The sequence below is a fragment of the Amblyraja radiata genome, chromosome 14 (genome assembly GCF_010909765.2).
Source record: "Amblyraja radiata isolate CabotCenter1 chromosome 14, sAmbRad1.1.pri, whole genome shotgun sequence".
NCBI lineage: Eukaryota > Metazoa > Chordata > Chondrichthyes > Rajiformes > Rajidae > Amblyraja > Amblyraja radiata.
The window spans coordinates 41,091,323-41,111,509 of record NC_045969.1 but is presented as its reverse complement, the minus strand read 5'-3'; the positions used below and the strand labels follow the sequence as shown (position 1 = coordinate 41,111,509).

Genomic DNA, 20,187 nt, shown 5'->3' with positions numbered 1-20,187 from the left:
TAGCTAACCTGGAGTCACAGATAGACTCTCTGCAACCGAGGTAGGGTGTGCACGCTATCACCTCCTATAATGCAAAGCCAGATAGCCTACATGCCAATGGCGCATCACATCCAGTTGAGCTTGATGTTTTTTATGCACACGTTTAAATGGAGAACGATGACACAGCTAAAAGGGTCCCATCAGTCCTTGACGATCCTGTGATTTCTGAGGTTGACATCAGAGCATCCATCAAGAGGGCAAATCCACACAAGCGTGGCCCAGACGCCGTACCTCCTGAGCACTAAAGATCTGTGCGGACCAATTGGCTGGAGTATTCAGTGACATCTTCACCCGCTTGCTTCTGCAGGCATTGGATCCCACTTGCTTCAAAAGTGGGAGTATCTATTGTACAGGAGCACAAGCAGTGCACAGAGACCTGCCTCAAGGACCACCGTCCACTGTAGAGAAGTGTTTCGAGAGGTTTGTTACAGCGCAAATCAATTCCTGCCTTAGAAAAGACTTGCTCAATTTGTCTACTGCCACAACAGAGGCCATCGCACTTGCTTTCCACTCTGCTTTGGATCTCCCGGATTATAGGAACACATTGGTCAAGCTGCTGTTCGCTGGCTGCAGCTTGGTGTTCACCTGGGACTCTATCTCCCATTGCGACTGGATCCTTGACTTTCTCATCGGCAGACCTCCATTAGTAAAATGGATAACACCCCTGCCTCACTGATCATCAACACAGGTGCACCTCAAGGCTGCCTGCTTCCCTGCTCTCCTCTGTTTGAACTCAAGACCGTGTGGTTAAGCACGGCCCTAATACTATTTATAAATCCCAAGGCAACACCACTGTGGTTGGCCGAATTACAGGCAATGATAAGATATCGTACAGGAGACAGATAGAACACCTGGTTGACATCAACATCAACAAAGCAAAGGGACTAATTTTTTTCCTTCAGAAAAGGCAATTAAAGAGTACACATGAGGATAGACACAAAAGGCTCGAGTAACTCAGCGGGTCAGGCAACAGCTCTGGAGAAACGGAATGGATGACATTTCGGTTCAAGATCCTTCTTTAGATAGTCGGGGAGAGGGAAACGAGAAACATAGAAAAAATGAATGAAAGGTGTGCAAAAGGTCAAATCAATGCCAGCAACTATGATCAAGGAAAAGTGAGCCCACAATGGTCCATTGTTGGCTGCGGAGAAGGTGATAACGAGTGATGCAGTGAAACTCAGTAGGACGACAGTGAAACTAGTACGACAACTAGGGCGGGGGAGGGATGGAGCGAGAGGGGGTGCAATGGTTGCTTGAAGTTAAGATAAATCAATATTCACACCGCTTGGTTGTAGTTTTCATTGGTGGGTTGGTGTTGGAGGGATTAGCAGCTTCAAATTCCTGGGCGATAATATCTCGGTTTATCTGTTCTGGGCTCAGCATGTAGATGTAAACACGGTGAAGGCGCGCTAGCATCTCTACTTACCTGGAGGTTTTCAAGAGATTCGCCATGCCACCGAATACTATCTTCTACAGATGCACTGTAGAAAGTATCCTGACTGGTTGCATCGTGGCCTGGTGTGGCAATTCCAATGCAAAAGGATGCAAGAGGCTGCAAAGTGGTGGACTCAGCCTGGCCCATCACGAGCACAACCCTCGGCGCCAGTGAAAGGCGGCAGCATCTATTATGAAGGATTCCCATCATGCCCTCCTCCCACTGTTACAGTCGGGCGGGAGTTACAGAAGCCTGAAGTCTCGCATCACCAGATACAGGGTCAGCTCCATTCCGACAACTTTCATGTTCTTGAACCAATGCTGCCAACCCTAAGTTACCCTGACAACAGAATCTTTTAGACCACCTCTTGCTCTAACATGGACTCTTTTTCCAAATTGTGTCTTACACTAAAGTCTTGTTTTTTTGCACTTTTTTTTGTTTCTACTGTTTTACAGAACTGTACTAATTCATGTGTAATTTGCATTGTGTGTCATCTGAGTTTATGTGCCTGTGATGCTGCTGCAAGCAAAATTTTATTTTTGCTATACCACTCCGTACTTGTGCACATGACAATAAACTCAATTTGACTCTTAAGTGGTCGTTAGAAACACACATTCCCATTAACATTGTTCAAGGTCCAGTTGCACCGAGTTAACAAGTAAAAATTGAAGGGGGATCCGAGGAAAAACCTTTTGTTTTTGAAAAGTAGAGTGCTTTTGATCTGAAAACCACTACCCTGTCATGTAGCTTGACAGCAGACCCAGCACTCACAATCTGGTGTACCTTTGATTCCCTCTTTTTAATGCATATCCTTTCATGTGCAGGCACCTCGCATTTTATGCAGGGGTTACGTGCTTGAAAAGCAGCGCATAATACAAAAATGTGTAAATGAAACAAGATACTTGACTATGCTGTCAGCAGTAAATTTGAGCACGATATTCCAAAAATATGAGCACATAAATCAAGCTTTGGTACGAAAGGAACAAGCGCATTATTTCAAAAATGTGTAAATCAAACACGTGCAAAATGCAAGGTGCCACTATTGTGAACAGACCTAAACATAACATTCTAGGTGCAGATTGTATATGATTTCATGTAGACAACTCCACTCTTGTACTACAATCTTCTTCTTGCAATAAAGGCCACCATTTCAATTTACCTTCCTAATCAGTTGATCTAACTGCATGCTAACTTTCAGTGATCTGTGCACAAGAACATCTAGGTCCTTCTGATCACCAACAATGTCAAGTTCTCAGCATTTAAAAAGCTCCTTTTTTTTTCTCTTCACCTGTTCCAATATTATATTGCACCTCTCATGTCCTCACCCATTCACAGCCTGCCCAGAGCTCAACTCAGTTACACAGCTCACTACAGTTGGATAGGTTAAACATGGACTTTCATGCAAATCATTGATATAGATGATAAACAGCCAGGGCTTTAGCTCCAATCATGCCCCCACCCCCTTGGCACTGTTCCCCAATCAGTAGAGACCCATTTATTTCCAATCTTAATTAATTTATAATATATTGTCTCTGAACAATGCAACCAAAATTTGTTTATTAATTTACTGTGCGGCACCTCATTGAAGGCTTTGTGAAAAGTCAAAACATACATCAACTGGTACTGCTATATAGATTCTGCGAATCACAATTTCAAAATCCTCCAACAGATACAAAAAATGGGATTTCCCTTTTTAACTCTCCCAGTCCTATACCAACTTTCCAAGGACTGCATTCTGTTGCCATTGACATAACAATACACTTCTGAATTTTCCACCTCTGCTAACGTCAGGTTACCGGTCAAAAGTCTACTATTTTCTTTCTCCCTCCTTTCTTAAATCCTGGGACTACATTTCCCACCTTCCAAATGTGGGAACCAATGTCAAATCTATTATCTCCATCTCCTTTTGGGCGGCACAGTGTCAAAGCGGCGAGTTGCTGCCTTACAGCGCTGGACACACAGACAGCACCCTGACTCCAGGTGCTGTCTGCGCGATGTTTGTACCTTCTCCCCGTGACCACGTGGGTTTTCTCTGGGTGCTCCGGCTTCTTCACACACTCCAAAGACATACAAGTTTGTAGGTTAATTGGCTTCTGTAAAATTGTCCCTAGAGTGTAGAATAGTGCTAGTGTACGGTGTGCTCGCTGGTCAGAATGGATTCTGTGGGCCGAAGAGCTTGTTTCCACACTGTATCTCTCAAGTCTAACGTCACTTCTTTCACGATCTTGGAATGTAGCTCACAAGAACTTGGCGATCTATATGCTGTCAATCCTATTAATTTCTCCATTACTATTCTCTTCACACGCAAATTTATTTTAGTTTCTCATTCAATCCACATCTGCTCTTTGCAAGAGGTCTTTTTGTATCTTCATTCATGAAGACGGCCACAAGATATTGGTTTAATTTCTCTGCCATTCTACAAGGCAAAAAGCTACCATTTCCTTTTGAAACTTTTAGCATTTCCCAGCGAAATCCAACCCAAATTTGTTAGTAAGGTCAAGACATTGCATGTGGATATGGTTTATTATGGTGTCTGCCGAGTACTATGTTTACATATCTGCTGTTTAGTTTAGTGTCACGTTTACCGAGGTACAGTGAATAGGTTTTTTGTTGCATGATATCCAGTCAGCGGAAAGACAATACATGCGTACAATCAAGCCATCCACAGTGTACAGATGCAGGATAAAGGGAATAACGTTTAGTGCAAGATAAATTCCAGAAAAGTCCAATTAAAGATGTTGCATGTAAGAATTTTGTTGTTGCATTTCAGGACATATGACAATAAAGCATTCTAGACTTGAAAAAACAATGCCTCTGACTATCATCTGATCATCAACTTACCCAACAAGGTAGCAATTAGTGCAGAGTCTATTCCATCTATGGGTTCACAGATTCGAGCCACAACTGGATGCACTTGGTGGGAGAGGTAGTATTGTATGTCGATGGTCAGGTTCTCCTGTTTCTGTAGTTGCTCGGGTGCATAGGCTCGCTGGTTGGGGCTCAGGTTTGAGCCGTCCTAAAGAAATACATTGTTAGTTTTATATCGTTAACATTAATCGCCAAGAGAGCAAGAGTAGGTCCGGTAGCAGTGTGTTGTAAAGGTTTCATAGCGCGATGGACCACGTCGCTATTTGGAGAGCTAGGAATTCGCGGACAGAGTTTGCGTCAGACTGTAATGGGGATGTCAGAGGCAGCAGAGCAAGACAGTAGGTGGATTTGGTGGAGAAGAAATAGTGTCAGTTGGAGGCAGAAGGGAAATGTATAACATGCAGTATGTGTATTTCTTTGTAAGTGTATTCTGTGTAAGTTTCCTTTATTTAGTAGATACTGGTAGCAACGGTGGTGAGAGCAGGTATTGAGGGGGTGGTTCAGGGACACCAGAAATAACTGTTGAACCTTCACGAGATGTTGTGGGCCCAACTCAACGAAACAACACTGAAGGGAGGTGCCCACTTGATAACCCCGATAATATACTTGCATCTACACGATTAGTTTTTATGTGCTTAACATGCAGGTAGCTTATTATTGCATATGGAGTTAGTTATTGTCATTAGCAGAAGCAGTTTAGGTACTACTTTGGCTTTGGGCTTGATTTTCTTGGTTGAGCACTTATTCTGGTGTTAAAGCACAAGTACTTTGTGTTTCAATTGTAATCTTGGCCTCAATCTGTTTTAACAAAGAAGAATTAGGTTGATGAAACTAATTTTCCGGTTCTTACTTGACAAATTATGTAGGATATTGTGTCCCCGGCTTTTATTTTCCGTCCTCCTTGGGAATTTATCCAAATGGCAACATGCACGTGAGGCAGGCTTTTTTTATCTGGGTAATCTTGGGGATCCTTGGTCAGAGCCTGTAGCAGTAAAAAAAAATACAACAATATCAAATTATTCATCAACAACGCACAGACAAGGAGAAACTAGTGCCCAAACCACCCAATTTCCTACTTTATAAATTCACAATTGTCCTTCAGTTAACCCTTCGTTCATCCTGTGCTGTGACAACGTCAAATTAAGGTGATTTACATTTCCCAGCTTTGAACAATCCTTAGCAAGCAACTCTAACTTAAGAAAGACACAAAGTGCTGTATTAACTTGGCGGGTCAGGCAGCATCCCTGGAGAACACGGACAGGCAATGTTCTGCTTTGTGATTTTGTTTGGTTGGGTTTGCTGCAATGTGAGCAGAGGGCTGTGTGTTCAGAGGGGATGAGATTAGAGTGGGCAAGGGGTGTAGAGAAGTCAAGACAGTTGATGTTGCGCTAGCGTTTGGAAATAAAAGGTCCAGAGAGGGTAGAAGGCAGACAGAGGAAGTCCAAGGAGTAATGCTGGAGACGGGAGAAAGTGTCGTCACTGGGAGGCGAGGACCATCACGTCTACTCCGCCATTCAATCATGGCTGATTTAACATTCCCCCTCAACCCCATGTTCCTGACATCTCCCCATAACCTTTGACACCCTTCATGAAGAATCTGTCAATCACTGCTTTAAAAATAACCAATGTCTTGGCCTCCACAGTCGTCTGTGGCAATGAATTTCGCAGATTCACTACATTCAGACTAAAGAGATTCCCCCTCATCGCCTTTCTAAAGGTACGTCCTTTTATTCCAAGCAAGCTACAATCAATCACTCAGGTGTTCCACTTTATCTAAATTTGATCAGTGCTATTAAACGTAATTCTCCATCCGCAAATTGGTTTACACTGCAGTCATAACCAGTTTATTTATTTAGAGACATAAAAGATGAAAGTTCAGAAGGATGTGGAAGATGACAAGAAATACTGTGGGAGTGTTTGAAATGAGATGAAAAATTCTGTCCTTATTGCACGCCTTTTGGTATTTCATCTCTGGCCTTTGGTCCAACCATCTGCCTATTAAAACACACTTTCACCTGTATCCACCTATCACTTACCATGCTTTGTCCTGCCCTGCCTCTCTTCTAGCTTCCTCCCCCACCCCCCCCCCCGCCATCACCACAATCACTGAAGACCTTAAACCTCACCTATTCCTTTTCTCCAGATACTGTCTGACTCGCTGAGTTACTCCAGCTTTTTGTGTCTAACGTCACGTATCCATGTGCTTTCAGAGATAGAGGCATACAGCGTGGAAAGAGGCCCTTCCGCCCCACTTGCGCACACCAGCCAACGTGCCCCATCTACATTAGTCCCACATGCGTGCTTTTGCCCATAAATCCCTCTAAACCTATGTTATCTATGTACTGTCCAAATGTTTTTTAAACGCTGCGATAGAACCTGTCTCAACTACCTACTTCAGCAGCTCGTTCTATACACCCACCAGCCGTTATGTAAATAATGTTTCCCCTCAGGTTCCTTTTTAAACCCCCCCCCCACCTGAGTTAATCCTGCACATTGCGTCTTATTTTTTGGGTAAGTTGTCTCGTTGTAGGACACTGATCTTTTTTTTATTCTTGATCTTAAACCATGTATTGTGTTTTTGTATATAATTTATGGTGCTTTTATATGTGATTTATTGTGTTTTTATATGCAATGTATTCTATGTAATGTTGTCTTTTATCTGAACCTTGAGTCTGTAATAAAGTTTAACAATAATATATTATTATTATTTTGAAAAAATATGCTCTGGTGAAAACCGAAGAAATATACATCAAAAACAAGGTAAATATTTATTACAAAAGTTACTTTTCATTTTCCACAAATGAATTAAGAATCTGTGTGAATGTCCAATAACTGTGGCAAGTGTTCTCTTTTTCTTCCCAGGCATGCACTGTGCTTGGCTTGTAAGTTCAGGCTGTATAACATCCTGCTGTAAGAGTCTGATGAGTAACATCTGTGTGAAGTCACTGTCAGTAAGCTACAAAACACTAGTTTCACAAGATTTTATTCTAAAATCACAGCTGAAGCTATTTTATTAAAAACAAGCTATATTTAACCTCTCTGCAGACACAGTACTACTAGTGTTGCCCCTCTCCCGACAAACTCTCCCTATCAGTTCAATAATTTAAACCACAGTCTGTTAATCATAGATTGCCACTGTAGGCTTGCACATCTGCAGACTTTCAGCAGAACTAAGGTTAGAAATCCCTTACTGGTTAAACTGAATTGCAAATTGGTTTCATTTGACACAAAGCCACAAGCAGAGAGCAACAGACTGATCTGAAATACTGTAAAGTCCCAAAAGCACACACAAGACAACTGAAAATACATTTAAAAATACATTTTGTTACATATGTGGGGAAACTGCATTTTATTTACTGACGATTAGTCAGTTCGGAGACTGACCAGAATCCAAGGACCAAGAACCAAGGTGCACAGAAACCACTCCGACTCCTGTCGGTTTTATCAAATTCATTAAAAAAAAAATCTTTGGTGACATGATTTTTATTAGTGTGGGAGGAATCTGAAAGTTCTCGGAGAAAACCCATGCAGGTCACGGGGAGAACGTACAAAGTCCCTACCCGCAGCCAGGATCGAACCCGGGTCTCTTGCGCTAAGGCAGCAACTCTACCGCTGCGCCACCGTGCCGCCCTAAGTTGTAGAATCCTAATGGTCCAATCATGGAGAATGTTGCATAATAATCTTGCAAGCTAAACTCACAAAACACAAAGATTATGATATACTCTACCTTGTTAATTTCGAAGCATTTCTGAGGTACACTGCCACTCACAACACTCTCCTGGATTTCGGTTAATCTCTTCTGGATGTTCTCCACAATTGTGTCACGCGGCTGATCGGAGAGTATTTGACTGATAACATAACTGCAAAGAAAATGATAAAAGGAAAGTTTAAGCACAGAGGCTCATGGTTTTAAAGAGAACAAGCATATCTGAGAGGAACGTTTCTTTAGCCAGTGAAGGATAAGAAATAATCATCGCATCCTGAGGTACCAAAACAATTTTCACCAAACAAATGTGGAGACCTTCAAACAGCAAATCCTCACAGAGCAATGAGAGAAATTAATAGCTAATCTGCCTTGGGAATTCTGCTTCAGGGAGGAACATTTGTCAAGGCACAAGTATGTTTATGAGAATGATCCCAGGAATAATAAGGTTTACATCTGATGAGCGTTTGACAGCGCTGGGTCGCTACTCACTGGAGTTTAGAAGGACGAGGGGGAACCTCTGAAACTTATAGAATTGTGAAAGGCCTGGATTAGCGGGAGAGTCTAGAACCAGAGGTCATAGCCTCTGGTTCTAGGGCGTTCCTTTGGGAAGGAGATGAGGAGGAATTTCTTTAGAGGGTGGTGAATCTGTGGAATTCTTTGCCACAGAAGGCCCTCAAGGCCGTCTATGGATATTTCTAATGCAGAGATAGGCAGATTCTTAAATAGTACAAGTGTTCGGGAGGGGGGGTGTTTGTGTGTGTGTGTGTGTGTGTGTGTGTGTGTGTGTGTGTGTGTGTGTGTGTGTGTGTGCGCGTCGTGTGCGCGCGTCGTGTGCGCGCGTCGTGTGTGTGTGTGTGTGTGTGTGTGTGTGTGCGTGCGCGCCGTGTGTGTGTGTGCGCGTGCCTGTCTATGAACTCTCTGATTCGGTGATGTCGTCAAATTACGCCAAAACGGTAGACGATAGCGCTACAATTTTTCGACCAGTTTACTCAGAATTGTCATGTGGTGGTTTGTTTCAAGTTTCGTTTAGATTGATGTTATGTTTCACAAGCCACTCAAATTTTTTAATTAACACAACACCAATTTGAGAAAAAATTCCTTCCCTCGGCACTGGTACGTACAGCAATGACATCACAATGGGATTGTACCCCGGCTCACTACAAAGTTGCTATCCCAAGACATGGAGTCCTGCTCGCCCTAGCAAGTGCAATTGCAAGCTACAAAGTTGCAATCCCTTTTTTTATATTCCTGGCAGCAAGGATTTATTTTTTAAGTTTAATGAGGGAGGGTGCATTTTTTAAATATTCCTGGCAGCAAGGATTTTTTAAGAAGCTTAATGAGGGAGGATGAATAAGGGGAAATGAGCCGCCCCTGCGCAGTTGGGGGCTATGGGCGAGTGCTGGAGTATTGCGTTGGGAGAAACAGCTTGCGTTGGGGGAACGAGTGGAATATTGTCTTGTGGAACGGGCTGCGTTGGGTGACCAGGCCTCCCGTGGGGGCTATGGTTGAGTGGTGATATATTGCGTTGGGGGACCAGGCCTCCCATGTGACATGGACCCAACAGGTCCCACTTCGTCATCCATCCATCTATCTATCTATATTACTAAAAGTCTGATCTTGACTGCTTTTGGCCCACTGTGCTGCGATTTCCGAGAGAACGCCGCCACCAACGGCCGTCATTTTTGGCCACCTCGCTCAGAGCCCCTCTCCGCCTTCCGGGGGACCAGAGGATTTTTCCCATCGATGAAAAATCAGAGATATATTAATGTTTTTTTTTAATTCCCCATTCTCTCAATTTTAGTTGTCGGGTGGCTGCAGCCTGATTATTTGCCTCGCCTTTTTAACGTTTGTTTACACAAAATGAATTTTGGTTGTCGGGTGGCTGCAGCCCAATTGTTTGCCTCGCCTTTTTAAAAAGTTTGTGTTCACAAAATGAATTTTGGTTGTCAGGTGGCTGCAGCCCAATTGTTAGCCTCGCCTTTTTTAAAAGTTTGTGTTCACAAAATGAATTTTGGTTGTCGGGTGGCTGCAGCCCAATTGTTTGCCTCGCCTTTTTAACAAGTTTGTGTTCACAAAATTAATTTTGGTTGTCGGGTGGCTGCAGCCCAATTGTTTTTCTTGGCTTGGCTTCTAAAATCGTTGCAACAGTCGGATGCCAGCCCAAGAATCCATTCAGCCCACAATGTCTATACTAGCCCTTTGGAAACCAGTACCTTCGGCCCGCAACACCCCTACTAGCGCAACAGACAGCCCCCCCACTGGCTAGCAATATTGGAATTGGTGGAGAGGTGGAATATTGCGTTGGTGACCAGCCCTCCCGTGTGATGCTGGGACCCAACGGGTCCCACTTAGTCTAGTATATAACTAAAACTCTGATCTTGTGCTCTTCCGGTTTGCGTGTTTTTTCTATTTGCACAAAAACGGTACTCTATAGCGCTACGAGAAATCTAGAACCAGAGAACATGGGTAGGAAAGAACTGCAGATGCTGGTTTAAATCAAAGGTAGTCACAAAATGCTTGAGTAACTCAGCGGGTCTAGGAGCATCTCTGGAGAGAAGGAATGGGTCCGTCCATTCCAGAGAACGTGGGTTAAGATGATGGGTGGAAAGATTTAATAGGAACCTGTGGGTCAACTTTTTTTGTTACACAAAGAGTTGCTGAAGGAGGTAGTTCAGGCTGGTACTATCATAACATTTAAAATACATTTGGACAGGTACATGGATAGTATAGGTTTAGAGGGATATGAGCCTCACGCAGGCAGGTGGGACTAGTGTAGATGGGGCATGTTGGTCAGCATGGGCAAGTTGGGCTGAAGGGCCTATTTCCACACTGTACGACCTAAGTTAGTACTCAAACTATTTGATTTAGTTTGAGCAAAAACAAATTATGTGAAAAATGCTTTTTAAAAGCACACACACAAAAAAAAGACAGATCACATAAATTGGTCACTTACTTTCCAGTTTCCTTTGCAAGATCACACCAGTCTCGTCTAACAATATCCAGCCCTTTCAGCTCCTGCTTTGTGACATGGTGCCCATCTGCAGTTTGCTCAATGACAAGGGCTGCGTATTTCTTCTTTTTCAGCAGCAGCAGCGACTTAAACACACCATCGATATCCAGCTCCAGGAGCTTGTACTGCTTGTTGACTTGGTTCTTGACCTGCAGAAACAACAGTAGATTGGGAAGGTACACAAAAATGCTGGAGAAACTCAGCGGGTGCAGCAGCATCTATGGAGCGAAGGAAATAGGTGACGTTTCGGGCCGAAACCCTTCTTCAGACTGATAGGGGGTGGGGGGGGGGGGGGGGGAGAAGGAATGAAAAAGGGAGGAGGAGGAGCCCGAGGGCGGGGGGGATGGGAGGAGACAGCTCGAGGGTTAAGGAAGGGGAGGAGACAGCAAGGGCTGGCAAAATTGGGAGAATTCAATGTTCATGCCCGCCGGCCGCATCTACCCAGGCGGAATATGAGGTGCTGTTCCTCCAATTTCCAGTGTTGCTCACTCTGGCAATGGAGGAGACCCAGGACAGAGAGGTCGGATTGGGAATGGGAGGGGGAGTTGAAGTGCTGAGCCACCGGGTGTTCAGGTAGGTTCTTGCGGACTGAGCGGAGGTGTTCGGCGAAACGATCGCCCAACCTCCGCTTGGTCTCACCGATGTAAATCAGCTGGCATCTAGAGCAGCGGATGCAGTAGATGAGGTTGGAGGAGATACAGGTGAACCTTTGTCGCACCTGGAACGACTGCTTGGGTCCTTGAATGGAGTCGAGGGGGGAAGTAAAGGGACAGGTGTTGCATTTCTTGCGGTTGCAACGGAAAGTGCCCGGGGAAGGGGTGGTACGGGAGGGAAGGGAAGAATTGACAAGGGAGTTGCGGAGGGAGCGGTCTCTGCGGAAGGCAGACATGGGGGGAGATGGGAAGATGTGGCGAGTGGTGGGGTCACGTTGGAGGTGGCGAAAATGGCGGAGGATGATTTGTTGTATTTGCCGGCTGGTGGGGTGAAAGGTGAGGACTAGGGGGACTTTGCCCTTGTTGCGAGTGCGGGGATGGGGAGAGAGAGCAGTGTTGCGGGGTATAGATTGAGAAGTTTTTTTTTAAACTGGTCTCATCTCATTACCTATACCTCAACTGAGAGGGGACCCTTGAATGTACATCTCAATAAACTGGGGACCCAGCAGTGGGCCACAAACAAAGGGGGGGACCAGCGGGGTAAGGCTTGGTTCTGCACTGCAAGCAGAAGATAAGTGTTCGATGAACTTTATCATGTTTAACAGAAATATGGCAACTCTTGTGTACTGCCCAGGTGAGGTCCGCTGTAAGATTTTACCGGGGTGCATGCAAAAATAAAGTATTTCACTGCACCTAGGTACAAGTGACAATAGAGTATCATAATCATAAGGAATTCATATTTTAGGAACCTGGCTTTGTTTCCTCCAAAGGTGCTACTGACAACAACAACGTCAACCCAAAGAACTAAAATCATCATCAGACCAGAGGACATACCGTTGTCTTTTCAATTCTGTAGGTACAGCCAACTGCATAGTCAGGCAGGTGAGGGTTGCAATCACTCAATGCAAAGATTGTGTGGTTACAAATGGCATTGATGTGGTAGATGGTCAGAACCGTTTTGCCAGGATGGAAATATCAAGTACTAATGGTCTTAGTTTTGAGGTGAGAGCAGCCAAGTTCAAAGGAGATATGCAAAGCAAGTTTTTTTTCCACTCAGTGCCTGGAACATGCTGCCGAGGGTGGTGGTGGAAGCAGAAACAACGGTGGCATTTAACAGACTTCTGGATGGGCATATGGATATGCAGGGAATGGAGGGATATGGATATCGTGTAGGCAGATTAGAGATGGTCTTGGCATTGTGTTCAGCATAGACATTATGGGCTGGTTTATACCAAAGGTAGACACAAAATGCAAGAGTAGCTCAGTGGGTCAGGCAGCATCTATGGATAAAATGGATAGGTGACATTTTGGGTCACCCATCTTCAGACTGATTGTGATGGGATTGTAAAAATCAGAACATTTTAATTTTTAAGAAAGAATTGTAGATGCTGGAAAAATCGAAGGTAGACAAAAATGCTGGAGAAACTCAGCAGTTGAGGCAGCATCTGTGGAGCGAAGGAATGGGTGACGTTTCGGGTTGAGTCCCTTCTTCAGACTCATGTGGGGGTGGGGGGGGGGGGGGGTGGAAGAAAGGAAGAGGCGGAGACAGCGGGCTGTGGGAGAGCTGAGAAGGGGAGAGGAAGGAGGGAGAAAGCAAAGGCTACCTGAAAATGGAGAAGTCAATGGTCATAATGCTGGGGTGTAAACTACCCAAGCAAAATATGAGGTGCTGCTCCTCCAATTTACGGTGGGACTCACTCGGGAGGCAGCCCCGGCCAGAAAGGTCGGATTCGGAATGGGAGGGGGAGCTGAAGTGCTGAGCCACCGGGAGATCAGGTTGATTAATGCGAACTGAGTGGATGTGTTGGGCGAAGCGATCGCCAAGCCTGCGCTTGGTCTCACCGATGTTGAGCAGTTGGCACCTAGAACAGCGGATGCAATAGATGAGGTTGGAGGAGGTGCAGGTGAACCTCTGCCTCACCTGGAAAGACTGCTTCGGTCCTTGGATGGAGTCGAGGGGGGAGGGAAAGCAACAAGTGTAGCATTTCCTGCGGTTGCAAGGGAAAGTACCAGGGGAGGGGGTGGTTTGGGTGGGTAGGGACGAATTGACCAGGGAGTTACGGAGGGAGCGGTCTCTACGGAAAGCCGAAAGGGGAGATGGGAAGATATGGCCAGTGGTGCACTCTGCGGAAAGCCTTCGCTTGGGTAGTTTACACCCCAATGGTATGAACATTGACTTCTCTAATTTCAGGTAGTCATTGCTTTCTCCCTCCTTCCCCTCCCCAGCTCTCCCACAGCCCACTGACTCCGCCACTTCCTTTCTTCTTCCCCCCCAGGCCCCCAACCTCACATCAGTCTGATGAAGGGTCTCGACCCGAAACGTCACCTATTCCTTCGCTCCATAGATGCTGTCTCACTCGCTGAGTTTCTCCAGCATTTTTGTCTACCTAAGAACAATTTAATTCATCACCACAGCCAGATTTGTTAATGCTTCACATCAGCAGGTTTCCGACAGAATCTGTCGACAAATTAAAACTCAAGCTGATCAAATTCAAAGGATGTTAGCGATTTCACCTCCAAAAGATCTGAACACAATACATGAATGTGAATTCCCAGCTGGTTAGTTTTAGAGAGAAAATGTAATGCATTTTCTTTGTTTTAATTATTATACTTTTTGTACATTTCTAGTTTCTTTAAATTTCCATCATAAGATCAATGACTACTTGCAGCAAAACAGAATTGTTGGTAAGGGGGCATGCAGGATGGAATTTAAACAAGATTAGCCAATCCATCATCATTATAATCAATTTACACTATGACTTATTGGGCATGGTTAAGGATTTCGATGAACAGTTAAAGGCAGCAATGAACGAGTGAAAAGAGTATAATATGTAGAGTAGCTTTTGCAGAAATATGCTCAAATAGAAGTCCTCATGGGAAGAAAGATTTCAATTAAAAGCCACCTGGTTGTAACTAAATTGCCTAGATTGATTTTCACAGCAAGTGTCGATTACAAGCAAAGGCAAATTGAAGTTAAATAAATCCTACTTCATTTACATGTAGAATTTACTGAAATTGAAGTGAATGATTCAGAATGTGCCCAAATTCCTCTTTATCTATAAATAAATCTCATACTTGTGACACATGGTACTTTTACAAGTGGCACTGATATCTGATCCGTGCGTCAAATTAGTCACCGCAGCGCCTGAACTCTTCAGTTTTGTAACGTCACCTTGTTTCCGAGTTTGAAGACTTCCTCCAGGTTTGTGCTGTTGGTGTTTATCATGATGGAATCCGTGTCTCCATAAATAACCTCAAGGTTCATCTAAAGCAAAAGAAAATGTTAGCTGTAACAAACAGGGAAACTGCATCTGCGCGGAGACCAAATTTTGGGCTTTCTTCGTTCAAAATAATAATTTTGCAAAACCACAAATAATAAATTAATTTTATATTAGTGAAAATAAAGTCCTGCAAACCTTAGGTGGACTTCAATAGGAGCAGGGCCAAATGGTATTGCAACACTGCCATCGAAAACAGATTAACTGTCCAATTATGGTTGTCTAGGCTGTATTGCTTGCAAATTAGCTCCAATGTTCATCTCATCAGTGACCATATACCAAAGGTTATATATCAACAGTAAATCATGTTCATGAATCCAAAGATAGCAAAACCTGTGCAGACCAACTGGCTGGAGTTTCAGCAGACATTTTCAACCTCTCGTAACTGAGGCTTGAGGTTCCCATCTGCTATAAAAGGGCATCAATAATACCGGTGCCCAAGAAGAGTGAGGTGACGTGCCTCAAAATCTATCGACCAGTGGCACTAATGTCCGTGGTGATGATGTGCTTTGAGAGGTTAGTTATGGTGCACATCAACTCCTACCTCACCAAGAACCTCGACCCACCACAGTTCGCCGACCATTACAACAGGTCAACGGAGGATGCGATCTCATTGGCTCTCCACTCTGCACTGCACCACTTGGACAATAAAAACACTTGCGTCAGGCTGTTGTTTATAGACAACAGCTCGGCATTCGCCAACGACACCACATTGTTAGACAGATGGTGATGAGTCAGAGTATAGAAGTGAGATCGACCGATTGACCAAATGGTGCCAGCACAACAACCTGGCTCTCAATATCAATGAAACCAATGAACTGATTGTGGACTTTGGAAGAGGAAGGATGAGGACCCACAATCCTGTTTATATCAACATGGTGGAGAGAGTCAAATTCCTGGGTGTGCATATTTCTGAAGATCTTTCCTGGACCCAGCACACTGATGCAATTATAAATAAAGCACATCAACGCCTCTACTTCCTGAGAAGATTACGGAGATTTGGTATGTCAGAGAGGATTCTTTTGAACTTCTACAGGTGCACGGTAGAGAGCATATATTGACTGGTTACATCATGGCCTGGTTCGGCAACTTGAATGCCCAGCAGCGAAAAGGTTGTGAAGACTGCCCAGTCCATCATCGGCTCTGCCCTCCCCACCATCAAAGGGATTTACCGATCGCTGCCTCAAAAAGGCAGCCAGCATCATCAGAGACCCACACCATCCTGGCCATACACTCATTTCACTCCTGCCATCGGGAACCTTAAAACTGTAACCTCCAGCTTCAGGAACAGCTTATTCCCTACAGCCATCAGGCTATTAAACACTACAACCTGGAGGTTACAGTTGAGTGTGAGTGTGAGTGAGTGAGTCTGCAGGAGATTTTATATATCTCATTTCACTGGCTAAAGGAGGATGAATAATTACAAACTCCTTAATCAGGGAGCACACAGAGGGGTATATCGCACAAAATACTTAAGAGCACAAGAGTCTTAGAACTGCACAACACAGCGATGGGCCCTTTGGCCCAACTCATTCATGATCACCGTGATACCCATTTAAACTAATCCCATTTTACCCACATTTGATTTCCTCTAATACTTTCCTATCCAGCACCTGTCCAACTGCCTTTTAAACTGATTGTGCCCACCGCTGCTCCCTCCTCTGGCAACATGTTTGATATAACCACCATTCTGTGTGGAAAACCCTGCCCCTCAGATCCCCTTTGAATCTTTCCCATCATTACTTTCATGTAGTTTTAGACTCTATATCTGCATCCACCACTTGGCAGAATAACATCCTTCCACCACCACTCTATCTTCTATGGATAAGCAAGTTCTGAATCCATATGACCAAATCACCGTGGATCCCAAGCATCTTAATCTTTTAGATCAGCCTACCATAAGGGACTTTATCAAAGCCCTTACTAATATCTCTGTGATCAACATTCAGTGCCCTCCCCTCACTCATCTCCTCCAAAATCTCAACCCTCAAACAAGTTAATAAGACATGACCTGCTGTGGACAAATCTTTGCTGACAGTCTGTAATTATCCCATTCTCTTCCAAATGCAAGTAAATCCTACCTGAAGAATTTGATTCCTGATAAATTAATGCTTGGCCTCACACTTATCTGGATTAAATTCCATCTACCAGCTAATGTAGGTCCCTCTGAATCCTCTCACAACTTTGAGCTATCTATTACTCCATGACTTTTGTGTCATCCTCAAACCTACCAATCAGTCCACCTACATTCTCATCCAAGTAATTTATTTTTATGATACATTGTAGGAAACCTGCAGTACATTACTAATTAAACTACCAGCCAGAAAATCACTCCTTGACCACACCCTCTTCCTCCTGCCACCAAGCCAATTTTGGATCCAGTTGGATCCCATGTGCCTACCAAACCAGCCTACCATGCATAACTTTGTCAAAGGCTTTGTCCATGTGAACCATCTGCTACCATCATCAGTTTCTTAGTTAACTCCTCAAAAGTTCAGATTTGTAAGACAGGATCCTTCTTCAACAAAACTATACTGACTGCTGCAAATTAATCCCCGCCTTTCCATGTGAACATACTTCCTGCCCCTTAGAAGTCTTCCAATAATTTCCCCACACTCAATGGATGGCTTCACTGGCCTGAAAATTCCTGGCTTAAACTTAGTATCTCTTTTTTTCTCAAATCTTCTGGAACATCACCTGTGGTTACCAAAGATACAAAATTCTCAATTAGATTCCTAGAAATCTCCTTCTTTACCTCCCACAGAATCCACTTTGGGTAAAGTGTGTTTTTCAAACTAGTGAGCTCTCAAATGCTTAAGTGTATTTTTATCAGTAGAGCTGGTTACTATTTTACATTTAAACCCATTCTGAAGTAGTCCATTGACATAGCATTGACGTGACACAAATAAATGAATGTGTATTTTTAGGATTCATGTACAAATCACAAAGTTTATAAACTCCTTTCATTTACCTCATTATCCCAAAAGCCTAAATGGAAATATAATTACTTCACCATCTTAAGAAACATTAAATCAAGTAAACTGGGTTAGGGAATTGTTTAATTGACGCACGTGTATATGAGGAATTCATTTTATATAATTATCAAAACAGACTGTGTTTGATATTACAGTCATACCAAGTTCCTACACTGTAGACTACTAGTGAGCCACATGTTGCCCACAAGGATTTGTTAGTCTCTCAGAGTCAACAAACACCTGTCGGCTGCCTCAGAGACCATACATGGGTATGGGCAAAATTTTCAGAGTCAACAATCACCAATTGTGATCTGTCAGAGACCACATGTGGGTTGAGCAGAATTTACGTTCAGACCTCCACCTCCAGCTGAACGCTCACTTCCATTTCATCACAGGTAAGTCTGTCAATTGCAACCCTCAGCAGAATTAAATTGTACAGCTTCAGATTGTCTATTAGCATTAAGCAAATCCTGTTAGTGAAGATGTAAAGAGTGATGTTGACAGATGAGTTAATAAATAGGGAAGCAGAGCACATTACTGGAAATGGCAAATATGACAGGTCTGTCACGGTTCTGACCTTTCATTGCATAAATTTACATCACCCGTGAGTGAGTTAGAATTACTGTGCTTCCTTTTCTTTACATGGGTCTGCTTCAGAATCTCGACTCCTCCATATCTAATTATAATACTTTCGTTTTAAGACGGGACAAATCCAACATATACCTTCTTCATCAAGCAAATTTATTTCAAGAACCTGTTTAATGCAATTGCAGTTTCATTTTGACTATAAAAAGCTCATGACCTTTAATAACCTACATAGTTATTTGTGAGCTTTGTTCTTATTAGTCATAACAGTGTCATTCCCATAGCAGCTCATCTGGCAACTTCTCTTCCAAGAATTAGAGTGCAGCCATGTAATTGTTCAGAATACACGCTACAAACACAAAATACACATTATGTATTGTTCATTTTATGTATGGATAAAGTTACTTCACATTGATTTTAATAGGGACAATACAAAGCACAAAAGATAATTTAATACCTTCCATCATTTCATGAGCCACCCTCTGCTTTGCCACTAAACATGACACGGATGGCATAAAACCTACTGAAAATGGAGATTATGCACTGTCGTCAACTTATGACCCCAAAAATTCTGCTATTGGAAGAGGAGAGCATAACTGAGCAGGGCATAATTTTTGGTTACTCAAAAAAAAATTAAAACTACTGCAAAATTGCTACTAATGGCACACAAAGGCAAAGTGGTAAACACAGCATTAGCACAAAGCACTCAAAGGAGGAAGCTCCTGAGGGAGAAGTGCTTCTATTCACAAGGTTCACATATGTGAGGAACAACACAATTTATCACACCCAACATATGAAAAACATTTCTTTAATTAACACAAATAACTTATTCCTGATTAAACTCTTGAATATGAATGAGGTTTGCCGCTGTGAACGAGCAGTTCTTGAAGTCGGCTGCTGATGCCTTTGCAACTTAGCACCATTTTATACACCAATATAGCTGGGGATAAATTACCTTCTGGACCATCTCCTTCGTGTGTACGAGAATCTGAAACAAAATAAAAATTGCAGGTAAACAGCCACTCGCAATCAGCTACATGTTTATTCAATTTTAAGAGGCTTTTTGATAGGCACGTTGATATGCAGGGAATGGAGGGATATGGATCATGTGCAGGCAGATGAGAGTTGGTGGCGGCATCATGATCGGCACAGGCATTGTGGGCCGAAGGGCCTGTTCCTTTGCTGTACTGTTCTATATTCTAAATACAAAGAAGGGTACAAGAACACAAGATGTAGATGCAGGGATAAGGCCACTGATCATTTGAGTCTGTGCAGTTAATCAATAGCTTGTAGAATGCTTTTATTAGGCCTTGTCCACTGAGTTAGACCTCTCCAATCACTATCACAGTCCATTGGTGTTGGAAAAACGCATCTGTCTCAGACTTAAACATACCCAATGCCAAAGTATGTCTCAAATCTTGAGGTACAGATTGCCAAAGATTTACAGGTCTTTGCATGAAGAATTTTCTCCCCAACTCAATCCTAAATGGCCAAACCCTTAGCTTGAGGCTGTGCTCCCCAGCTCCTGACTCTCAGAGAAGAAACACGCTGACACTTCTTCTCTCTCAATTTCGTCTCTTTTGTCCAAACTCAAGCGAATAAAGAGACTTGCATTCACCATTATTCTTCAAAGGCAAC

The 20,187-nt window shown here is 43.4% G+C and overlaps 1 protein-coding gene across 1 annotated transcript in view; it reads right to left on the bottom strand.

Annotated features, from left to right (window-relative positions):
• Positions 1–20,187, bottom strand: part of pola1 (DNA polymerase alpha 1, catalytic subunit) — a 248,098-nt gene that overhangs the window by 105,563 nt on the left and 122,348 nt on the right. Inside the window, exons 27-32 of the mRNA XM_033033174.1 lie at positions 19,505–19,537; positions 14,884–14,976; positions 11,002–11,207; positions 8,070–8,202; positions 5,193–5,324; positions 4,316–4,490 (exon numbers count right to left, since the gene is read on the bottom strand). Coding sequence (XP_032889065.1) covers positions 4,316–4,490; positions 5,193–5,324; positions 8,070–8,202; positions 11,002–11,207; positions 14,884–14,976; positions 19,505–19,537 — 772 coding nt within the window. The remainder of the gene's footprint in view (positions 1–4,315; positions 4,491–5,192; positions 5,325–8,069; positions 8,203–11,001; positions 11,208–14,883; positions 14,977–19,504; positions 19,538–20,187) is intronic.